This window comes from Sebastes umbrosus, chromosome 18, assembly GCF_015220745.1.
Source record: "Sebastes umbrosus isolate fSebUmb1 chromosome 18, fSebUmb1.pri, whole genome shotgun sequence".
NCBI classification, from domain to species: Eukaryota; Metazoa; Chordata; class Actinopteri; order Perciformes; family Sebastidae; genus Sebastes; species Sebastes umbrosus.
This window is the reverse complement of record NC_051286.1, coordinates 16,252,345-16,269,380: the sequence shown is the minus strand read 5'-3', so window position 1 is coordinate 16,269,380 and position 17,036 is coordinate 16,252,345. Positions and strand designations below refer to the sequence as shown.

Below are 17,036 nucleotides of genomic sequence, written 5' to 3'. Positions count from 1 at the left end.
ATATTGTTTTTTACATGGAATAAAACTTATCTATACACAGGTGGAACGTCAACTTTGATGCGTAAAGCGCTCACAGGGTCTTGACAAAACACCGAGATGTATTCCAGCACCTTAGAATTTAGCTTTTTCTCGCCCTCTTTGGCTCGGTGGCGCTCCTTGTCCCATCGATCCTTCTCGCCGTTCATTTGGGAGAACAGGTTGACCTGGATGGTGCGCAGCGTGGCCGCCAGCACGTAGAACCCACCCTGCATCATGTGCGAGAAGGCGGCGGCCACGCTCAGGGCCGCGCCCATCAGGTTGGGCACCGTCTCGCACACCACGCACATGCCCTCCAGGAAGTGCAGTGTGCCTTTTTTGGCCAGGGGCTGGCCCTGGTGGAGGTAGCCGCCTTGGCGCTCGGGGGTCTGCTGGGCATGGTTGACCAGGTATCTGGTGCAGTCGGCGAAGTGGGTTGCGGCCCTGCGCAGCGGGAGCAGGGCCAGGTACAGGTGGCATGCGGCTTTGGTCAGCGCGTGGAAGAGCAGCCGCAGCTCAAGCACGGCGTTGCCTGGAGATAAGAGAGGGTAACGGGGTCACAGCCTGAGTCTAATCTAAACAGCCCGGCGGCTAATGTCAGCAACCATTTACAAACAGCGTCTGCCACTGGATTAAAAGTGTCCATCATGGAGCCATGTGGGCGAGCGGGTATCACCTGAGCACACGAAAGCAGGGGTGGCTTTGTGACAAATATCACAAATCCTTTAAAGGTCCCATATTGTGCTCATTTTCAGGTTCATACTTGTAATTTGTGTTTCTACTAGAACATGTTTACATGCTGTAATGCTAAAAAAAACATTTTCCTCATACTGTCTGCGTGAATATGCCTGTATTTACCCTCTGTGTGAAACGCTCCGTTTTACCACATTTTGACCGAATTGCAACAGAATTGCATTGCTAGGCACCTTACACTTTAACTTGTTGTAATTTTGTTGTATTTTTGAGCAATCTCTGGCACAAGAATATCCTTCGGGATTAATAAAATTCTATCTTATCTTATCATATTGGCGTAGCAGGCCTTAAAGGTCCCATATTATGCTCATTTTCAGGATCATGTTTGTATTTTGGGATTCTACTAGAACATGTTTACATGCGTTAATGTTAAAAAAAAAACTTTATTTTCCTCTTACCATCAGCCTGAAAATGCCTGTATTTACCCTCTGTCTGAAACGCTCCGTTTTAGCACATTTTGACGGAATTGCAACAGAATCGCGTTGCTGGGCAACAGCTTGGGTCCATGTGTACTTCCTGTCAGCTGATGTCATTCACATACACTGCAACCAGGAATAAACTGGGACACGTTTAGAATTTGTTACTTTTAAAACCGTGTAATGGTCTAAATATTGTACATTTGTGACATCACATATGGGCAGCTTGTTTCAAATGCAGAGTTTCTGAATACGGGCTTTGTGTATTTCCCTGTGGATTGAGTGTTTCGATACTTTCACAGTATTTATATAGGACTTAAGCCTGCTTTATAATAAAAAAAAACATGAAAATCTCAATTTTGTTTATAATATGGGACCTTTAAGTCTGCAATAGAGCCTTAAAATTATGTTTCCTTTTATTGCAGTTTTTTGAGAATTATGTTGGCTATTGACCTGTACTTATTATCTGTACCTAAGGTCTGCACAGAACTAGGTAAGATGGCCTTTAGCTATTCCTGCTCCCTTTTCCTGGAATACACTGCAAGCTAAGTTGAAACTGGGAAATCTGATTACTTTTGATGAATTTAAAACATTATTGAAAGACTTAGAAGCACAGTCAATCTGTCTGGAGCTGTCTGTGTTTCTGAATATTTTCACTTTAACGTGGCTTGATTTTAATGTGTTTTGTATGATATTAGGCTACGTATTTATTTTGCATTTGTTTTATGTTGTGTGGCGTCTGAAACTTTAATGTATGTTTAAATGCTGCTGTCTTGGCCAGGTCTCTCTTTGGCAAAAGAGATTCTTAATCTCCTAGTTAAATAAAGGTTAAATAAATAAAATAAGCATAATAATTGTTTTGAAAATGCCAAAGAAGGAGATCTTTTAAAAATGTCATCACAGCAACTTGTTTTAAGAGAAACACCTTAAGACAGGCCTTCTCTACACAGCATAAGTCCATGACATGCACTGCTACACTTGCAGCAGCGTTTATTCTAGTCAGTGGGCTCAATTTGGGAAACGTGCGTAAAAAGGTGCGTACAATGAAAATAATGTCCTGATTTCCTGATCTATGATGTCCCAGTACACCATCCTTTGCTTTTGGGCAACTGTCTGATAATCAATTCTTAGCAAAAGTGCAAGGTAAGTACATTAATGTTTTTACCCAGAAAGAAATATATGCAGTGTGAACCCTACTAAACATTTTACGCAGAGAGATAAATAGTCTTATTTCTTATGCTGTGAAATATATGATAGCTGTTTTCCTGTCTTACAGTGCCACATTTCCAGTTCCTGCAAATCTTCCAAATCTCCACTATCTAAATATTCACTCTTACCGTCTATAAAGCAGCAAATCCAGAGCAGGGCAATAATCGCTGCCAACGAAGTCCACCAATCCATGTGGTCTCTCCACTGTCCCGGACTCGGCAACGAAAAAACGAGAAAGAAAGCAGTCAAAAAAAAAAAACCAAGCCCTGTCTCTTTACGCAGCTAATACCTGAAACATTAAGTAGTCACATTCTCCGCAGGTGTCGGAGCGCTGTAACACCTTCTTAGTGCACCTGAGGTGTCGACAGGCGCATTAGGAGCAACAGACTACAACTCTTGAATTTACTGCCACCTTGTAGTGCCTCACAGAAATGGACTCTTCTTTTGCTTCAGTGCAGAACCAAACAGTTGCAATCAAGGATTTATTTCACACAAGGGTAATAAAAAAGTGCATTATTTCCCTCCTGCTTATAGTTCTATATCATGGGCCATTTTTGATCCTCTCTCTTGTTCACTTCTGATCTCTTTGAATAGAATTGATTGGATGTCAATCTCTCACAAAACACGTGCTTTTTACCGAACTGATGGTTTCTAATTTCTAGAGGATGCCTAATAGTTCCCAGTGTGTCCAAATATAACCATCATGGGTTTACTACTAAGGCTGGATAAACTCTGCGACCAAGTTGGTCTAGACACACGTGAGTGCCAGACAAGGTGGGAGCTGTCTCCTTGCCTAAAATAGATATTTGCAGTTGTTGCTAATTTAATGAAGAAATAAATCTAAAATGTAAGAAGTTAGGCAAAAAAGTTATAGGCTATAGTGAATATAGATTAATTGGAAATTTCAGGACATGTTTCTCTGCACTTTCGGAAAAATTAAGAAATTTAATATTTATATATTAATACTTATAGAAAAATAAATCAAAATAACTATAAGGCATTAAATAATAATGGTAATAGTTACAAGAGAATGAATAATAATACATAATCATAATAATAGATGGATAGATATCTATGCATCATCAATAAACTATAAGGCATTAAATAATAATAGTAATCGTTACAAGAGAATGAATAATAATACATAATCATAATAATAGATGGATAGATATCCATGCATCATCAATAAACTATAAGGCATTAAATAATAATAGTAATCGTTACAAGAGGATGGATAATAATACATAATTATAATAAATAAATTATGTATATAAAATATAAAATCAATGAACTATAAGGTATTAAATAATGGTAATCTTTACAAGAGGATGAATAATACATAATTATAATAAAATAAATTATATATGTATATATTTATATTCATTATACACACATATATATATATATATATATATATATATATAATGAATAGATAGATAGATAGATAGATATGTAAATATATAGATAGAGAGAAACATAAAATTAAAAGTAATTATGTTTAGAATTTCACAGACACACATACATGTATAGCCTACAATATTACTTAATATTAATAATTTAATAAATATTAATTTTGAATAATGACATTAAGAAATATTACATATTTCATAATAAGCCATCAGTTGTCAGACATATATAGCCTACTGCTAAATTTGGTTGATAATAAAATGAGAAAGTTTTGCTGCTATAATACAGATAAACAGACTCCAGCCTGAGACTGTATAGAGCTTATAGAGTCTTGTCTCGCAGGTGAACGCCGCGTGCGTCTCTGCTCCATGTACCCGCTGCCATGGCGACGGAGAACCTGTTGATACAACGTGTATCTGATGTGATGGTGAGCGGTGGTCCGACCGTGAAGTCAACACAGGTAAGAAACCACAACATTGCTCTGCTGACACGGGCTGGTCAACTCTACATGAGAAGACAGGATGTCATTTAGATCATATTTAACTTCATTTGCATGCAGCTGCTTGAGTGATATAGTCTACTGAACTGTGTGCATGCAGCATTTATTAAAGTAGCCCTATAGCTCACTACAGCTGACTTAAAGCTCACCCATTACTGCAGTTACATGAAAGACTGAAGGAAAAGAGAACAGCCTGTTCTTGTGAAGCAGGAGGTAGTCTGTCTGGTATTTTCCTTTTTTTTTTTTAACCAAAAGGAAATTTAAAGTGGCATAAGATGTTGTACTTACTCTGAATTCAGGTTTGTTTCTCATGATTTAGGGATGAGAAGCAAGAAGAGAAACACAGGTGTGATCACCTTCCACACACCTGTACCTGTCAGCATGTTCAAATCAGAGGTAAAAAAACAACAACAAATATATTTGCCAACTAATTATTTATAACTGGTGTTTAAATGTCAGGTATAGGCTGCAGCATGTGTACCACGGCCAGAACAGACAGTGGGGGGTACTATGCCTGTCTGAACGCCTGGCTGCTCCTCTTTCTCCTCTGTCTGTACACTGTCATGTCTGGACGTACAATGCTGGAATCTCAGTGTCTATTGGAAAGATGAATGGAAAGGTTTCAGGTTAGTGAAAGACGGATACGGTAGCCACTGTTATCCTCTCTTAACTCTGGACAATAGGAAAAACAAATGCCTGGTGAGGGATCAGATGACACGCAGAGGAACAAACCGGCCGAAACATCCAAATCCAAAGATGGTATTATGTCAGACAAACAACAAACAGCACTGCCTAAGTAGCTAAATCATGTAAAAAAAAATTTAAAAATCCCCCATAGTGCACTGACATACATGTCCCACCATATGTGTTTGCGTAACCTTGAGATACAGCTCAGGTTTCCAGGTAGTGACATGATCTGTCAGCGGCTGTTGTGCTGGCCTCTGTTGCCTTCTGTTCACCTGCATGATTCAGTCTGGTCTGTCTGTGTGAACATGGATTTCTAAGAGTTTATAGGTGCAGTACATTTGCTGTTATTTGCAGTGTGATTTAAAATGAAAGTGTACAATGCAAACTAGTGAGTGACCATTGACCCTGCTGGTGTTTCAGGAGTGCATGGCATATGTGAAGGACGCCACAGGCCGCAGAGAGAGCCCGTCTCAGCCGAGGACGAGGACAAGGAGCACCAGTAAATGTGTAAGAGTAGAGAAAGGAGATGAGGCCTCATCCTCTGGTCCACGGCCGGACACAAAACAGGCCTGTCTCTCTCATGCCTCCCTCAGACGACTGCAGGTAATAACACACTCAACCAAACTCAATACCTGCACAACAACAACAGTGAATGCTCTCACTGCATGTGTTGCTATATAGGCAAAGATGGAGGCTGAAAATCAACAGGTGAAGGACATAATCCAACCGTTACTGGCTACAGAAAATGGTTTTGTGAAGGTAAGACGCCAAACAACTGAGAGCAAAATCTTTGATTTCTGCCTACGCCACTGCACGGTGTGGGTGGGCACAGAGAAAATCAAATGGGCCTAGTCAATCCAAGACCAAACATCTACTATACTGTAGGTTGTGAAACACATATGTTAACCAAAATAGGCCATTACAACTATACTTGCCTGAATGCACCACAGTTTAATCATACAAGCCTTATACATCATCATCATCATCATCATCAGAGGTAATGTTACAGCCACCTGACGTGTATTCATGCATACTGTAGCTGCATAATCAACCAAGCAAACTGTTGCTATTATTATTATTATAATAATATATAGGTCAGAGGTCAAGGAACCCCTTCGAAAATTGTCATGCCAGTATTCCCTCCCAAAATTTAGCGCAGGTTTGGAGCGTTAATTATCCTCCTTCCCGACAAGCCAGTATGACACTCCTACAACCACAGAAAGATCGATTTCGTTAAAGATATTAGTTCTGTTAAAACAAATTTGTGTTAACGTGTTATTATCGTGTTAACTTGACATCCATCCATACACATTTCTATTTCTTAGAGCAAAATAACCGGAGTCAAATTCCTGGTAGCCTGTGTGTAGGCCTACTCATACCTGGCCACTCAAGCAGATTCTGATCCAACAAGACAAACATTAACAGCATGACATAGCGTGGCACGGCGGCCACATGTTCACACACAAAGCTGGCAGCAACATCAGCATAAAATCCAACTGTACACCGAGCAAAAGCTATACCCAATAAACAGTAATATTGAAACAGGCCACTAGTCCAAAATTGTAAATGATCTTACTTTTGATGATGACAGCAGGAGACGACGGGGCTCGGTGATGAACACTGAAATGACTTCTGTTGAATGAGAATGTACTGGACTGGACTTATTAATGATATGAGCAACAGAGAGGGAGCAGTCAGCAGTAGTCATTTCTATCTTGCTTCTGTCTGTGATTGTGTGGTTTATGCTAGGATGCACACATTGTGTTCAAAATGAGGGAACAAATGGAGGAAGGAAGCATATATATAGCCTCTGATTTAGTGGAAGTGATTGCACCTGAGGGTCAGACGGTTCCTTTCCAGACAGGAGAGTTTGTTTCATCCTCCCTGCCTCAGGTGTGGTCATGTGATCTCTTCCTTGGGACTCTAACAACATCATTATAGTCTCTTTGAATGAAAGGAGAGCAGGAACAAAGAGTTCAGTCTGATATGATGCCTTGATGCCAGTTTTTATCCGACTGACAGTTGGAAAGAGTCTTTCAACAGTATAGGCCTACAGCCTGTTATGGGTGGGGTGACGAGGGCCCACAAAACCTTACATGTCGTTATTACTTGGCACTTGTTGAGGAAAAACTGGAGCAGGTTTAGATCTTGGTTGAGAATAATGACTGGTGCTCCTCAGGCTTCTGTTCCTCGGTGATGCACAAGTGTTAATGCCTTACCATAACCAAGAGTTTCCCAGCTTGTGAGTAACCTTCTAGACATGACCCTGAATCTTTGTTGTTTTGTGAGTTAACATTCTCAAATTTTCTTTAATTTTGCAGTCTATGTAGTGAAAGAATGCAGCATTTTTACAATTTTCACTTATTGTGTTATGAAAAAAACACCTTGAATCAGTAACTTTGTGTCTGTACCTCCCATGTTGGTTGAAACGTGTCCATGTTGAGGGGTTGGAGAGCTTTCTGAGCCGACGGGATGTAACAGAGCTGAGGAGGAGGGAGCTGCTGCACAAGCGCTGGACTGAGAGTGTATGGTTTCCCCTCCAGAGGAGAGTGGAGGAACATGTGTCCAGCTGCAGCCCCGTGGCGGCCAAGAAGCGCCTTAGCTTATACAGTGACTACATCCATCACTACAACACCAAGGTGAGATACTAATCTCACCATTCAGCTTGTGTCTTGTTGTGGACTATGATGCTTTTTAATTCTGCATCAGACTTCACACAAATATGCTTCTTTTGTGCTTTGCTTGTTTCTACACAAACAGACAAAACTCACACGAGATGTGCATTTATCTAACTGCTGTAATGTCTTTCATCTTCAGGGCTTTGTGTCTCTAGATGTCTATGATCCAAGGGAATACGATCCGTTACTTCTCCACATCAAAAAGCCACACTTCTTCAAGGTGATTTTTTTGTGTGTGACTTAAATATTTCACTTAATATATATCAAAAAATAGCTTTGGACATATTGAAGTATGACAGTATATTCACGCTTTTATCTCTAGCTCAGTACAGCTGACTTAAAGGACCCATTGTACCTTCAGTTACATGAAAGACTGAAGAGAACAGACCGTTCTTGTGAATCAGGTATTTCCCTTTTTTTAACCAAAAGGAAATTTAAGACTTATATGAATGCTTTGAGTTTGAGCTGAGATATCTGCAGTGGCATTTTCTCTTTTAGACTATATAACTTTTGAAAGAAGAATTAACCCATTTTCCTGTTACAAATGAAAAGCTGTATTCACAAGCAATACTTTTACTGCTACAGCCTTACTTGGTCTGGTATGACCGGTGGCTTATGGTGGCTGATGTTAACTAACTTATTCCCCTTCTGTTTTAGGATGTAAATACACGAGGAGACAAGTAGAGAAGCTACCTCAGAGTGCTCGTCCTCTTAGTGAGTTTGCGACGTCTCTGAGCGACACTCTGCTACAGGCCTCATCTAATCGTCGACGCACTGCCTCCAGAAAAACTCCAGTGGAGGACGAGACTGAAGGAAGGTCCAGCAGGTACAAATATACAGTATAATGAGTTTTTAAAGATCGCAGCAAAGCTTACTCAGTTAAAATAATGTGAGAAGTAACGTCCTGCAGATGTGTCCCATCCAGACTCGACACCGTACCGTACCACATCAGGGCAACTGCCACACCAGATGGATGGTGCCATCACACCGGCTGCTGGTTCTCCAGATGTGGACGTCGGCCACAACCAGCAAATTCGGATCAGCTTCAGTCCTCGCCGACATCCGAATAAAATCCATATTAAGCATAAATCTTCACCTTTTTTCCCTTCTAACTATCTCACATTTCCCCAACGTACTATACTTAAAAGGGTTATTGAGTAGGAGTAGTGAAACATTCATCCACAACAAAGAAAAACATTGACTGTATGTACATTTTATTCATGCCATTTTCAGGCATACTTAGGGTTAACATTTGACATGACATTATACAGTAGTGTGCAACATTTGAAATTATATAACTAGGACGCGTGGCAGTGTGAAGGCGAATGTATTAATTAAGGGGATGTATGCCTTCTTATAAACAAATGAACCCATGTTGGACAGGCTGTATTCCTGTGTAGAAATTTTTAAATATGTGCGTTACAAAACTCGACCATTTAGCAAATCTAACTGAGGCCAATTACATTCGCATTTTGGCTGGTTTGTTGGTAAAAGGAACACCCCTTTTTCCACAATACATTACTGCTTTATCAGTTTGTCGCTCCATTTCTGGCAAGGTCTCCTTCCCTTTCTGTTAAAGGTCACTTAAATGGGTCAAGGTCACTTAAATGGGTCTGGGTGGCTCAAGGCAGAATAAAGGCAATGACGGTAAAATCCAGAGTTTTTCAAGGCAACCCTTGCACGCCTACAAATAGGCACGTTTAGGTGTGTGTGGCTGTTTGTGCTTATGCAAAATGTCTTCTCTTCATTACTATAAAATGAAGTGGTGTGTGTGTGTGTGTGTGAGGGTGTGTTTTTGGCTGTGTGTTGTCCTCATTTGGTTGGCTCGTAAAGCTGCAGGTCTAGTTTGACCCAAACTTCTCCAGTAGGGACCTCGTGCAGCAGCAGGCGACGGTTTGCGGCACCTTTGCTCTCCATCTCTTTCTTTATGGTCGCCACGGGAACTTCAGTACGGCCCAGGAAATCTGAAGAGGCAGAAAAACGGTTCATTGACAGAAAGAGAAATGCGCTTCTTCAAGGGATTTCAAATCTTAGTAGAGGCTGACAGATACTTGATTTTTAAAGCTAATACCAATGTCAGACTTCTAAAAAAATGGATCGCAAAAAGACGAATGTCTATCGCAGGACAAATTGGACAAAAAGCCTAACAATTTGCTTGTGTGTCTCTTATCCACTGACCATCAGGTGAGAACTGGTCTTTCTCAAACACGGTGATACACAGGATGTCCTGGTAGAGGTCTTTGATGAAGAACTGGCAGTTGAAGTTCCACTTTGGGTTCAGAGTGTCGCTGATCGGTCGGGAGGTGTAGCACTGAGCTCCCATCGTCAGCTCGCAGTACGGATTGCTCTTACCTGGAGAGACATTATATGGGTTTTTAAATTACCTAGACATTACTGTACTGTACTGTGACATGATATGGATAGACACAGAGCAACAGGCAGAGTGAACAGATCTGTATTCATTTACAACTCCTTACCGTTGGGTTTACAGGCTTTGAGCTCCTGGGCTTCAGTGACGGTTACCAGCAGCCGGCCGATACCGCTGGACTTTAGGGAACGTGCTAAAACAAACACAGATATTAGATGTAGGCTCACAACAAACAGCTGATCTTGTGGACAATATGTACATACAGGTGCGTATACAATTGAGATCATATTCCGTGTATGCCTGGTGTGTGCTTGTGTATTTATGTGTTCCCTGCATACACACCCATACACATTTGCCGGTTGTAAAATATCCTTTGTTATGGGAAAGGGAAAATGATCCGGGGAGGAGGATTATGGATTTTTTTTTGCTGAAGGAAGGGTAATGAGAGCAGGGGTGAGTCTTTTAATTTGTAACCAATTTATATTCAGCCTTCGCCTGCTAGATTGATTAAAAAATGAAACAGTCTAATAATTAATTTTTTCCCATCACATAAGGGATAAAGTACAGCAAGTCATTGTTGTGAAAAAACACCTCGACAGGGCGATGCCGCACCCCGACGTGAAGCGGAGGGGTCTCTCATCGCCCTAAAGGGGTTTCTTTCACAATAATGACCCGCTAGCTGTACATTATCCCGCTTATTACACGGCTACTTACTTAAGAAATCATTAATTTGACACAAAAAACGGTCCGCCAGAGTCCGACATCAGAACTGCGCCCATAACAACGGTCTGTTATACATATCAACGGTCTGCTATAAAGAAATAGCAGACCGTAGAACACCTTGATCGACCAATCAGAATCGAGTAGTCAACAACGCTGTGTAATAAATATTGGTAATGTATAGGGCCATAGTTGCCACATTGGTGGCTAAAATGTTGCTTGAGAGGACATTGTGAGATTTTTCCGCATGAGTTTGAATGGTTTACATCCACACACACGCACACACATGGGGTCATTAGGTTCATGTAGAAGAACTGTGACTGTGTTTACCTTGGTAAGCCTTCTCTCTCTTCTTCTTCTCCGTCTCTATGAAATGTTCTGATGCTGCTTTGATTTTCTGGACCCAGGTTGTCCTGTCGACACAATAAATACACAGATCCTTTACGCGGTACGGTTTTGGTTATTGGTTCTAAGTGTGTGAAAATGTACATGTGCATGCGTACCTCTCGTTCAAGGTCTCAGTTTTGAGTGTGTAGACGCGATCGATGTGTGAGACGTGGAAGAGCGGCTCGTCGCTGGACGGGTCCGGGGGCATTTTCACCAAAACCTCATTTAGAAACAGTGGCTGCAGAAGAAAATGAAGTGAAGGAAAACGATTAGAAGACTTCACCTATGCACTGTTTTCATAAATTATCAAAGCAACGCAAGTTGTATTTTAACACCACAAAAGGTATTTATATTCCCGTCTATGAAAAGGTTGCTTACTGTTTTGTACATCTTCAGCTGTATGTTGGTCTTGAGGCTGAATAGCCTGTCTGGTCCCGAGGAAGAGAAGGGTTTGGCGCTGTGTGTGAGGAGCAGCAAATCATTGAAGAGGAAAGCCCACAGCTCCCTGCTGCTTTTGGTTTTGTAAAGCCGACCGCTGTGGAGCAGCTTGCGAGGCCCGAGGCAATTAGTCAGCGAGTTGAAGACCAAGTGCTGAAAGACAGTAAGGCGTGACTGAGGAGAGACGCAGGAAAGGAAGTAAAACTATCAAGTATAGTTGTGAAAAATGCTCCCTGGCTTTGCTACAGTATGTGTGCATTTGTTTTGGTAACAGATAACATAAATTCTGAAAAACTGAGTTATTGTAAAACAACCCAGCAGAATCTATCACAGTGGCATCCAGGGTGTTTATAACTGTACTTTACTGCAGTAATAAAATATCGACATTTACAGACTACACATACCGTCGTTAAATATATAAACATGTCATGTCTGAATACCTCAATAGAACCCTCGCACTGCACGTGGCTCTGGATCCACTCCAGCCTGTCGGAGTTCTCCTTCTCCCGGACCCCCTCGTTGACCTGAGAGCACAGCTCCTCGGCCCGCTCCAGAGCTTCTCTCAGTGGGCCTTTGTCCGCATGACCATCTGGGGTGTGCTCCAGGATCTGACACCCAGGAAGAGGAAGAGGAAAGGAAAGAGACATAATGAATATCAGGAAAAAAAAGTGATGGGTGGGCAACATTGTAATTAGAGAGCATGTTCCACGTACGTTCTTTATGAGCAGCGGGTAGCGTGTGATCCTCTGCATGGGCTTGAGGAGGAAGCTGGACAGTGGCATCCCTTTACAGCGGTAGTTAGTGGCTATCTTCTGCTCATGAGGAGGCAAACAGCGAGAGAAGATATGCATGTTTAGTCCCTTTGTTTCAACAATGTGCTTTTTTTTTTTTCCATAATCTGCAACTCATACCTTGAGGAAGTCTTTAAAGTCAGGCTGGTCCTGGGTTTTGTTCTGCAGCAGGGCAGCGGCGTTGAGCTGACAGGAGCAGAAGCGAATGTAGGGCTGCATGTGCGCGAGCTCCGAAGCCAACAGGTCCCCTATCAGCTGAACCGGCATGTTGTCTCCTTCCATCTTTTTGCGGACACGCAGCGCCCTGGGAAAGGGGTGAAGATGATGTAAAACACGATTTTTGTTACGTCCAATTTACTACATCAAAATCTGTTTTACAGTGGATTTTCCCTTAAAAGGTACAGTGCGTAGGATTTGGTACCCTTCCGCTCACTCCTCCTTTTCCAAGACTATGGAAACATGAGCTGCCATGGTAATGCCATAATACAACTTTAGGAGCAACGGAAGTCAGACAGCGGCTGGCGGTACCACGGTTTTGCACTGTGCCGCTCACGTTACCGCAGTTTCACAAGCATGTCGGAGAACTACGGTGGCCTCCAGGTAACGTAAAAACGTGAAAGGCTCTCTCTAGAGCCGGTGTTTTGGTTTGTCCGTTCTGGGCTACTGTAGAAACATGGCGGAGCAACATGGCGGACTCCGTGAAGAGGACCTGCTCCCTGTATAGATATGAAGGGCTCATTTTAAGCTAACGAAAACTCAACGATTCTTAGTTTCTTGTGTTTATTTATACACTAATGAAAACATAGTTATGAATATTACATTTGATTTCTGCTAATATATCCTGTGAAATGTTACACACTGTCCCTTTAAATCATTTTTTTCAGTGTGCAGTTCCTCCCTTTAACACAAAGTAGCCACAAATGTCCTTTTCGTTGGTGTGTGGTACCTACTTGAGTAGTTTGGTGTTACACATAATCAGCTCCCTCCAGTTAACAAAGATCATTCCCATCTCAGCTTCTGTTAGACGGCCTGACTCAGACATGGGCTTGTAGAAGACCTGAGTGACAGAAAATCAAAATAAAAATTAAATACTATAGAAAAAATCCCAGTGCCTGTATGCTTGTGTGTTCAACCGTACCTCTAGAACCAGCTCCAGGTCTTCCACGTAGGTCTCCTCAGTCTGGATGAGCTCATGGATGTAACCCTGCCTCTTCCTCTCCTGAGGGGTCATGGTGTCCAACGTCATCAGGTCAGCGCACCCTACAGCGCACGCACATGCAAACATGCGAGCATGCCGGCATGCACAAACACACCGAGCATGTGCAACACAAACACTTTCCTGTCAATCACCGATACAGTGTCTCTCTGAGGCAATACAGCAAAAACACTACACACATCATCAGCATGTTAAAATCTCCATTTATTATCAGTTCTATATTTTTTTATATTTACATATAATGCACAGACAAGAGTGAGGCACGTTGTAGTCGCAGTACACGAACTTAGGGGACATAGCAGGCGATGCTAACGCTAAGAACACTGCTACCAAGGACACTAAATTAAAGGGGAACTACGCCCATTTTCAAAATTCATACATGTTATTCCTATGGTCTACGACAGTCTGAAAAAATATTAGTAAACATGAAAAACTCTCTCCCAAATCCAAAAACTAGAGTGCTAAAACTCAAACTTGTGATGTCATAAGGTATAAAGTGTGGAGCTGCTCCATAGACAATGAATGGGGAGAGTTCTGAGTATATAGGAACATTTTCTGTTTCACAACTGACAACAATACAATAAAATAAATCTCATTTGGGTATAAAAAAGAAAACAAACATTCTGTGGGTCCACAAAATCAGTCTCCCATTCATTATCTATGGAGCAGCCCCAGACTTTATACCCTATTACAGCACATATTTCAGTTTTAGCACTCTAGTTTTTGGATTTGGGAGAGAGTTGTTCATGTTTTCTAATATTTTTTGGACTGTCTTAGACCATAGGAATAACATGTATGAATTTTGAAAATGGGCGTAGTTCCCCTTTAAAGAAAAACAAAGCACCTTTCGTGGTGGAGCGCTCACTCCTAAATGATTGCATAGGTGTGAATGAGTAGCTAATGCTCGAGGAAAAGAGCAGTGGAAGACTCAGTTGGTCGTCTTTGAGGTTCAAACTCGGCAGAAGCTTGGACGTAAATGTCAGCAGTGTGGTGTCGTGATCTCTGAATCTACTCTTGCCAGTTGGTATGCTAATATCTGCATGTGTTTTTTTTTTGCTGGTGATATCACAGTTCAGTACAGGATGAGTCTCAACCTTAAGGAAGCATTAATAAATGGAGGAGTGCATAATAAAATCACAATTAATTCGTTTTTTAGTACGAGCAATGCGTCAGCAAGCAGCAATCGAGGTTATTGGTGATTTAAGCAACAGTGAGTCTTCATGTTGGTCCATTTTAGCAAGGTTTAATGTTGTTAGTGCAAGAATGAGTGACCCTGTTAAAAAAGTCTGATTCATAGCCTTAATTTAGAAAACTAAATGACTTCAGTCTGATGCCATTTACATATTATTTTCATTGTACTGTGTAACCAAACTCTTATGATCCATATTTCCGTTCATCTTTTAGCAAAACTACACATCTCATGTCTTTGTGTCAGAGGGATAAAAGCCTCTAAAAGCACGTCTAGCTGCCTCGACCTCCCTTGCTCCCTTGGTTAATTAGTTGGTTAAAGAAACATCAAGGGAAAACACAGGAGAGGAGAGAGCGAGGGGGATAAGGGGTGAGGAATAAATGCCTTACAGAAAAAGACAGAGGAGGAAAAAAATAAAGAGGAAGCAAAATAAATTAAAAAAAGGGGATCAAAAACAGAACGCCACAGTCCTAAACGAGTGAGGTGGAAAGCGCAGAGCTGGGCTGTTCTTGCCGGCGGCTTGGCTTCCTGTTGCGACAGGGCAATTCGGATTGGCTCAGACAGAAGGGGGGAGGAGGAGGAGGAGGAGGAGGAGGAAGAGGAGAAGAAGGAGTAAAGAGGAAAGCCAGCATTACTGTCCTACAGAGGAAAAAAAAAAGAGATGAAGTGGAGGAGCGGGAGGGGGGAGGTGAGTGAGATGAAGGAGAGACGTGGAGAGACATTAATATAGTTTTAATATTAATGCTAGACTCTTACATGCAGGTGCATTAATAATGTATTTCTGGAAATGTAAATGTTGTTACTAATCATATCAGCTGGAGCATGATGGTAATTTCTCTTTCTTTTTCCTCTCTGATGAAGCGCAGGCTTCGTGTGTATGAGTTCATGTTCATTAGAATTAAAATTTCATAGTGTTTTGTGTCTGCAGCTTTTACAAGTTCATCCTAATTAAACGTCCAGTGTGTTCACCCTTGTTAACAGAGATTGACTGCTGTGTGGAGAACACGCAGGCTATGAATACTAATTCAAAACGCACACCTCTTGCTTAAAAATGGGGAAAAATCATCCGGCCAGCTATGTGTGAATGAGAAGTGAAGTAGAATCACACCTTTCCCAACAGAGCAGTGATCAGTGTACTGTACACACAGTAGTTTATGCATCGTGGACAAGTGCATTATGCATTGTTTCTACCTACCTTGTCAATCTCCCAGTGAAAATTAAGCTTAAAGAAATGTGACTGATAAGGATGAAAAATGTGCTCTTAATTTGAAATGTTGGTCATGTCTAGAAGGTAACCCACAATTTGGGAAACTCTTGCAAGAGGGTTTAAGTTAGTAATTGACCATGAATAGTTAAGGTTAGGATAGGTCGTCGGGCAGCGAGTCTTGAGAGACTAGTTTTTGCAATTTGCGGGTTGCGGGTTGCCTTCTAGACACAACTGTGGTGGTGATCCCTTTTGTTCTGTGACCCAGTGATTTGTTGGCTATTTTGAGAAATATGCTTTTTCACTTTCTTGCCGAGAGTTAGATGAGAAAATTGATACCACTCTCTAATGTCTGTACCATAGACTGTATATAAAGATGGACGACGCGTCTCCACTTCCTCCCACTGTACAGAAGTGAAGCCAAAATATCTTGAGATTTTGATGTTATTTGGAGCCAGAGTCTGCGCGGTAGTGATCGGGCGGAGGAGCCGTGCTATCCACCAATCATGAGCCGAGCACGACCACAGCTTGTCAGCGAAAGAGATGCACAGCTGTCAATCATGACGTATCACCCTCTTTTTATAGCATCAAATAACTAATTAAAACCAAACTTATCAGAAATATGAACACTTGAACATACATCAGAAGAATAAGAACTACCTAAAATGACAGAAACCATCTTTGGGAAAAAATGTAATTGACATCTACTTTGACTTTTAGTTTGGCTCATGTCCCATCCACTAACATGGAGGAGGCGGGATTTATGACCTATACTGCAGCCAGCCACCAGGGGGCGATCAAGATGTTTTGGCATCACTTTTGGGGAGCTGTCATGTTGTCCATTTTATATACAGTCTATGGTCTGTACACTAAATAAGCTACAGCAGAATACGGTTAGCCAAGCTTATAGCTTTATTTAACAGACATTCTCGGCAAGAAGGCGCATAAATGTAGTCCCAAAATGTCAAACCATTCCTTTGAATCATTTTAAATTGTTGGTGCAGCCATTCCAGGGACACTTAAAAGGCAATTTAACAATTAATTTGACTTTTTTCTGGT

General features: G+C 41.5%; 2 protein-coding genes across 9 annotated transcripts in view; one reads left to right on the top strand and one right to left on the bottom strand.

Annotated features, from left to right (window-relative positions):
* Window positions 1-4,177: 4,177 nt before the first annotated feature.
* fam228a (family with sequence similarity 228 member A) lies at window positions 4,178-8,753 on the top strand. 3 transcript variants are annotated; one of them, XM_037750853.1, is made up of 9 exons: window positions 4,178-4,260; window positions 4,619-4,695; window positions 5,407-5,589; window positions 5,668-5,745; window positions 7,431-7,625; window positions 7,804-7,884; window positions 7,987-8,068; window positions 8,322-8,490; window positions 8,590-8,753. In XM_037750853.1, the coding sequence occupies exons 2-9, from the start codon at window positions 4,621-4,623 to the stop codon at window positions 8,732-8,734; spliced, it is 1,008 nt and encodes a 335-aa protein (XP_037606781.1). In that variant the 5' UTR covers window positions 4,178-4,260; window positions 4,619-4,620; the 3' UTR covers window positions 8,735-8,753. The 3 variants fall into 3 exon arrangements, with proteins under 3 accessions (XP_037606781.1, XP_037606780.1, XP_037606782.1); XM_037750852.1 differs by having other exon boundaries at window positions 8,575-8,753; XM_037750854.1 differs by lacking the exon at window positions 5,668-5,745 and having other exon boundaries at window positions 8,575-8,753.
* Window positions 8,754-8,861: 108 nt separating this feature from the next.
* Window positions 8,862-17,036, bottom strand: part of itsn2a (intersectin 2a) — a 42,503-nt gene continuing 34,328 nt past the window's right edge. For 5 of the 6 annotated variants that reach the window (XM_037750847.1, XM_037750851.1, XM_037750848.1 and 2 more), the window contains 11 exons: window positions 13,507-13,628; window positions 13,319-13,425; window positions 12,489-12,672; window positions 12,291-12,389; window positions 12,018-12,185; window positions 11,518-11,730; window positions 11,256-11,377; window positions 11,083-11,165; window positions 10,142-10,225; window positions 9,843-10,016; window positions 8,862-9,628 (listed from right to left, as the gene is read on the bottom strand). In XM_037750847.1, coding sequence (XP_037606775.1) covers window positions 9,477-9,628; window positions 9,843-10,016; window positions 10,142-10,225; window positions 11,083-11,165; window positions 11,256-11,377; window positions 11,518-11,730; window positions 12,018-12,185; window positions 12,291-12,389; window positions 12,489-12,672; window positions 13,319-13,425; window positions 13,507-13,628 — 1,508 coding nt within the window. In that variant the 3' untranslated portion in view covers window positions 8,862-9,476. The remainder of the gene's footprint in view (window positions 9,629-9,842; window positions 10,017-10,141; window positions 10,226-11,082; window positions 11,166-11,255; window positions 11,378-11,517; window positions 11,731-12,017; window positions 12,186-12,290; window positions 12,390-12,488; window positions 12,673-13,318; window positions 13,426-13,506; window positions 13,629-17,036) is intronic. The other variant, XM_037750846.1, reaches the window with a different exon arrangement.

Coding starts and splice junctions, on each gene's coding strand:
- fam228a (XM_037750852.1), top strand. CDS start 4,621: ATGAGAAGCAAGAAGAGAAACACAGGTGTGATCACCTTCCACACACCT. Junction 7,626..7,803: donor TCCATCACTACAACACCAAG/GTGAGATACTAA, acceptor TTTCATCTTCAG/GGCTTTGTGTCTCTAGATGT. Junction 7,885..7,986: donor AAAAGCCACACTTCTTCAAG/GTGATTTTTTTG, acceptor TTTTATCTCTAG/CTCAGTACAGCTGACTTAAA.